The sequence below is a fragment of the Rutidosis leptorrhynchoides genome, chromosome 4, assembly GCF_046630445.1.
Source record: "Rutidosis leptorrhynchoides isolate AG116_Rl617_1_P2 chromosome 4, CSIRO_AGI_Rlap_v1, whole genome shotgun sequence".
NCBI classification, from domain to species: Eukaryota; Viridiplantae; Streptophyta; class Magnoliopsida; order Asterales; family Asteraceae; genus Rutidosis; species Rutidosis leptorrhynchoides.
In genome coordinates this window covers 187,601,341-187,608,090 of record NC_092336.1, presented here as the reverse complement: position 1 = coordinate 187,608,090, position 6,750 = coordinate 187,601,341, and the positions used below count along the sequence as shown (strand labels likewise).

The 6,750-nt window shown below is 32.8% G+C and overlaps 1 protein-coding gene across 1 annotated transcript; it reads left to right on the top strand.

Moving 5' to 3' along the window:
• Positions 1 to 3,621: 3,621 nt before the first annotated feature.
• Positions 3,622 to 5,990, top strand: LOC139844775 (DNA N(6)-methyladenine demethylase ALKBH1D-like). The gene is made up of 5 exons (XM_071834999.1): positions 3,622 to 3,631; positions 4,124 to 4,213; positions 4,503 to 4,709; positions 4,894 to 5,202; positions 5,612 to 5,990. Exons 2-5 carry the CDS (start codon positions 4,127 to 4,129, stop codon positions 5,894 to 5,896), a joined length of 888 nt encoding a protein of 295 aa, XP_071691100.1. The 5' UTR covers positions 3,622 to 3,631; positions 4,124 to 4,126; the 3' UTR covers positions 5,897 to 5,990.
• The last annotated feature ends 760 nt before the right edge of the window (positions 5,991 to 6,750 follow it).

The window sequence follows — 6,750 nt, the reverse complement described above, 5'->3', positions numbered from 1 at the left end:
CACTACGCCCTTGTAACGTTGTGCTGAAATTTCTAACCTACTCGCACTTAAACCGTCGCCACGGTCAAACGAACACGAGTTAGGTTCTAAAAATTGGTCAGCGGTTAGAGGACTCACATACGGAGCCATATCCACTGACTACGCGTCTTTTCGATTTACGTAGAGGTCGTAGCAGCTGATCCAAGTCAGCCTACTGTTTCGATCTCTATACTTGTTAAACTTACTTAGCTTTTACAATGATGAATGATGATGATGATGACACTTAAACTTATTTTATGCACTATTAGAACTTATAAGGACAACCTACTGACCTAGTAACCTTTGATTTAGGTTGACGACCTTTCGGACCGACTTACTACTCGCACACTTTCGTATCGACTTGTATTGCTTATTCACTGTGAGTTATAGCTTCCCTTTTTACTTATACTATTTTTGGGACTGAGAATACATGCGCTTTTTATGTTTTACTTACTTGACACGAGTACTTAAACTTTACATATGTATGGGTTATATAACGGCATAAACTTTCCCCTTAGCATGGTAACGTTTAACTATTGGTTTTTGAACCGGTAGACGCGAATCTTAGATATGGATCCATAGGGTTTGACATCCCCACTCGGGCTAGTCGCACTAGCATTTAACGGGTGTTTAATACTTCGTGAACATACGCACTCGCCAGGTGTACTTTTAGGGGGTGATATTTATATTTACGTTAAGTCTAGTTACCATGTGCCCACGGTTAAACATATACTTTTCTTACTACTTTGAAACATTGAAATCTCGTGGTCAATCTTACATTACTGTTACAATTTAAACTATAGCTCACCAACATTATTTTTGACGTTTTTAAGCATGTTTTCTCAGGTGCTTAGAGGTTTGTTGCTTCCGCTGTTTAGATTTGCTGTCTTGCAGTTAGACTTGCTGTCATGCTATTTAGACTTGCTGTTAAGGACCTGCTGTGTTAGATATCCGCTGCATAACTTAGAGATGTCTCAATTATGAAACTTTTCTTTTGCATTCGTAATTTATGTTATTTTCAAAAATAATGACTTTGTAACGACCTTTGTGTCACGTTATCTTTTGTAAACGCTATGTCTTTTTATGAATGCAAACTGGTTTTCAAACAACATATAGTATTTGACCATGTAAAGATCCTGTTGTTGACGAATAGTACACGATGGTTTTGTACGGGGCGTCACAACAAACATAAAGGATATTAGGTGGTTCGACCGGAACAGTAGCATATTTAGATGATGATGGGTTTCGATGGTGATGTTTACGTGGTGGTTTACTGCTATAAAGACAGAAAACGAGTAGCATTCATGGTTGTTTGAATAACAATTCGAAAATGGTGATCGAAAGTTGAATAGGATCAAACTCAAATATAGCAGAAAAAAATGATAAAGTTGTTGATTTGGTGTTGGTGAGTGTCTGTGTAGTAGATAGAGAGTTATATGCTTCTTGTTTCAATGGGTTATACTAATACTAATATATATATAAATATATACACGCCTTTGCATGTTAAATGAATAAAGAAAAAAATAAAACTGTAGTAATCAGGGTGTAAATAATTGGTTTTCAATTTGAATGGTTTGAGTGGCGAACACAGAAAAACAACCACATCAATTCATGATAATTAATAATAATATAATTATAATAATAATAAACTAATTAAACGTTTTCAACAGAAAAGCCATCACAATATTTGTAAGTTTATTACCGACAGTTTTCACGGACTGTGTATCGTGCGAACCCAGTGGCGGATAAAAGTGTTCAGAAAAATCCCATATTTTTAAATTAACTATATTTATTTATTTTGGTCATTATGGTATAAAATTCGATCATTAATTTATTAAATAAAAATTACATCAACTGTCCCTCTCATTTATGGGTAAAATATAAAAAGTGTTAAAACTTAACAAATAGTTGCTAAATACATTTTTAATAAGCCTAAAATTTATAGAACTCATTTTCGTATCACCGTTTATTTTAAAATTACATAAGTTTGAATTTAACTTTCTTAATATCAATCGAAACATCAAACGAGTATTACCATCATTTAATATTTATTTTTAATATACTTTATTTATATATAGAGATATATTTTTAAATAATAATTATTATAATATCCATTTTTTTTATTATTAATTTTAATATAACAACATATAATACTTCAATTATATTTCGAATTATTATTTATATATACATACACACATATCTATTTACAATTAATTGTTCGTGAATCGTCGAGAGCAGTCGAAGGTCAATTGATTATATGAAACAGTTCAAACTTTTTGAGATTCAGTTTAACAGACTTTGCTTATCGTATCGAAATCAAATAAAGATTTAAGTTTAAATTTGGTCAGAAATTTTCGGGTCGTCACAGCAATATCATGGCGTTCTCAAAAACAAACACTTGTTGCAACATCATCTAATCATGCTGAAGTGATTGCATTACATGAAGCTACTCGAGAATGTTTTTGGTTGAGATCAATGACACAACTCATTACTGATTCTTGTGGAATAGAACGCGATAAATGTCCAACAACTATCTATGAAGATAATGCAGCTTGCATAGCACAGATGAAAGAAGGATATATCAAAAGTGACCGAACAAAACACATACCTCCAAGATTTTTCTCATATACTCAAAATCTCATTAAAGACAACCAGATTGAAATGAAATATGTTCAATCCAGTAACAACTCTGCCGACCTTTTCACCAAATCACTCCCAACTGCTACTTTCAGAAAACACGTTCACAATATTGGCATGAGGCATGTTCAAAAGATGTAATAGCTCAGCGATGTCCACTTCAGGGGGAGTTAACTCTATGCTGCACTATTTTTTCCTTAGCTAAAGTTTTTTCCCACTGAGTTTTCTTTAGCAAGGTTTTTAACGAGCCAGTACTAATTGTTCTCTAATAAAATTGTCATTCAAGGGGGAGTGTTATGATATCATTGACTATACAAGATATGAAATCTAAGTGAATGACCAATATTATTACCCCATATCTTTTATACTGTTCCTCATTTGAAAAATGAGCATGAATAGTTTTTATATGGTGATTCTTGTAGTATAAATATGCATACAATTGTAAGCATATGATGCACCCATTCTTACATTATATGCAAGTCTTATTCTTTACTCTCCATTCAAATCTTATATAATAAGAAGTTGAAGTTTTATTGCTAAGCATAGACCACTAAAGGTAGTTATAAGCCTACTGAATTATAACAGCTATAGATTTATTATTTATTACTCCCTCCGTCTCATTCCAATAGTCCACAGACAAAAAACACGCAGTTTTAAGAAATCCCACTAACTTTATTTCTCCACTAATGAAATATCTTCTCTCTCCAGATCCACCAATGAAATATCTTCTTTCTTTTCTATTTATGAAAGTGTACTATCAGAATGGAACAGCCCAAAATGAATACTGCTCTATTGGAATGAGACTGAGGTAGTATTTATTATTCGTACTAAGTAATTATTTTTATTACTAAATATAAAAGATCCGCACACTCGCCCTAAATTATACTCCGTATTTATTCCTTCTCTCCCGGCACCCTAATCGCAGTCGTATTCCTAATTCCTGACTCCTTGATTCTTCTTCGATATTCTTCTTAAGGTTAGCTTACAATCTACTACATATATGCGATTCTTTTAAATTAATATTTTATATCTTGTTTGTTAAATAGCTACAACTAAACTGACGAAATCGTAAAATGGCTTCCACTAATCGAATCAACTATCAATATGTTTGAACAATACTTGAATTGGTCCACGATTATGTTAGAATCGTAAATGGCATTCACTAATATACTAGTTATTGAGCGTTTACGAGACTAGTTTGAGTCACCAAACTTTCAAATGTTGCTTCTGATCATGTTAGAATCCGTTATATTTTGAAATTTGTTTATGCTTTATTGATAAGTGTTGATTTAGTATTCGTATTTAATTGCTTGTATGGAGTAAACAAACCTTTCAATTTCATATATATACATATACACGTACAGTTATAATAAAAAAAGGTCGATTATGAATTTATGATTGATTTTCAAGTTACGGATGTTACACTTACATACAGGTGGTGATTATGACAATGATGAAAGGCTTAAAGGGAATGGTGATGATGAAAGGCTTAAAGGGGATGGCGATGATGAAGCCCCAGTCATTGATTCCTTTTCGTAATGCATCTGCTAGTGCTATTGTGAGTCTTTTGAGTAAATATATATTGTATTCTGTTTTCTTCTTTAATTCGTTGTTAATATATATGCATAATAATATTAATGGTGACGGGTGGAAAAGAATCAACAAATGAAGGGCTATGAGCTTTTTTAGATTATGTGTGATTGCTGAATTTTTTTTGCTTTTTTACTTCTTTTTTAATGTTGTCAAACACTTGTAAGATAAGTTGTGTGGAGAGATAACTCATTTGTAAGACTTTATTTTTTTTATTTATTATTTATTTAAGAAAACATTGTTTGATTAATATACAGGCTTCGCCATATAATCCTCGGGATGATAGGTATCATCTGGATATGATCAACCTAAATGAAAAGACTTTTGCATATCTATTGAATAAAGCAAAAGAATTCAGTTTAATCCGAAATGATAAAGAACAAGGAAATCGTGATATTAGATCGCGGATGAATCTAGAAAAGGGAATGGTTCTTTTCAAGAATTACGTCAGCGTGAGTGAACAGGTATAAGCTTAACATTATGTTTTTTTATATTTATTAAAAACAATGATAATATCGTTATTATTACTACCATGTATTATAGATGTGTGTGTGTGTGTGTGTGTGTTTTCTTGTTACTTTCGGATACAATTGCTGTAAATTACTCGATTATTTAAAAAACATTTGTATAATCTTACTACTCTCTTAGGTTGAAATTGTGAATACGTGTCAAAAATTTGGTATGGGTCCCGGGGGATTCTACCGACCTGTAACCAGAGCTGGACGCAGAAAGAACTTTCAGATGATGTGCTTTGGTCGAAATTGGGACCCGATAACAAGATATGATTGGAAACACCGAAGTGACGGTTCTGAAGCACCACCCATTCCTAATCATCTCTTGTTATTGGCTGTAAAATCAATTCTAAGAGCACATGATTCTTACATGCCTTTAATGGACCCGGACATTTGTATCGTCAAATTTTATACTACTACCATTGGAAAACTTCGTCTTCGTCAGGTTAGCTTTTCTATTCTTTACCGTTTGCTCAATTGGAAAACTTAGGGCTCGAGCTCAGCTCGTTTGTACAATATTAATTTTATTTTAGAAAAAGTTACCTAGATAACAATTGCATTTCCTTCTCTTAAAATTAGATATTGTCAGGAAATTTTTTTCAAAAAAGACACGTAAACCGCCTAGGTGGGTTATAATGACCCAATAAAAGCTGGAGCTCGTTTAAGCTCGGCTCAAATCGAGAATTTTAACAATTCGACCTCGAGTAGCTCACAAGTAGCTTGGCTCATTTACACCCTTGCAACTAACCTATAAACACTGTTTTAGTTACTATTTCTTTGAATCTAAGGCAAAATATTTATATATCTTACATTATATATTTGTGCTGTGTATATATATCTCCACCACGATGCAGGATCGGGATGAAGGCCGAAGTAGTCTGGAAGGAGGATTGCCGGTGGTTTCTGTCACCATTGGTGACTCTGTAAGATTCGTTTATAGTTATACCGGTGACATGGCCCATGCAAAGGAGATTACGTTGCAATCGGGAGACGTATTGATATTCGGGGGAGAGTCTAGACATATATATCATGGGATCAAGAAAATAATCCCAGAGTCAGCTCCTTTCTCATTGCTTCAACAAACCAACCTCGTACCTGGCTCTCTTAACCTTACATTCAAAGATTACTCTCTTGATTGAATGAGTTTCTTTACATTTTTATGCGGGCTAAAACTGGTCAGTATAGCTTGACATACCAACATTTTAATTTTTATTTGAACTTCATAATAAGTAAAACAACTTTGAATGAAGTATATTTTGAGGCTACACCTTGATAAAATTTCATACCATCCATAAACACAATTGGAAACCCAACTCAACTCAAGTATAAGTAAATGGGTTGAAAGTGGTGAAACTTTTTGTCTACAACAACCATTATCGTATGTAATTGTTAAGCCTAGATTTTTTTTTCCCAAAAAGATTAACTCTAGAAATGAATTAGTCTAATAAGCATGTAAGTTTATTACCCGCAGTTTCAACGCATTTTCTTGCAAGTCGATTACAACATATTTATAGCTTTTTGAAACCATTCCGCTGCTAAGTCCTCTGCATGAAAATTTATATTAACATCAACTTTTGCAAATAAAAGCTTTTTGAACTAAAATCAACATTGTACTTATATGCATTGTTGGAACTAAAATCAACATTACCTCAAAACTTTGAGCCCATGTCAAGTTAGATTTTATCGAGTCTTTCAAGGAATGCCAGGGTGCATGAATCAGTAAGAAATTGCATCAGTTTTTTAATGATCCGCCATATTTCTGTCATTCTTTTTTTCCATTTATCAATGAATTGATCAAGCAGGTATGAGCATCATGTATCTAAATACCAATGTTACATTTTTACAACAAAAATGTAACATTAATAAATAATGACACTCCGTACTATAGTTAGTAAGTTAAAAGTCAGTTAATTTTTATAATTTGGCCAAATATATATCTAGAGTATGTATGCTAAACATAAATTACGGTAGCTAACGTCAATGATTAGTAAAA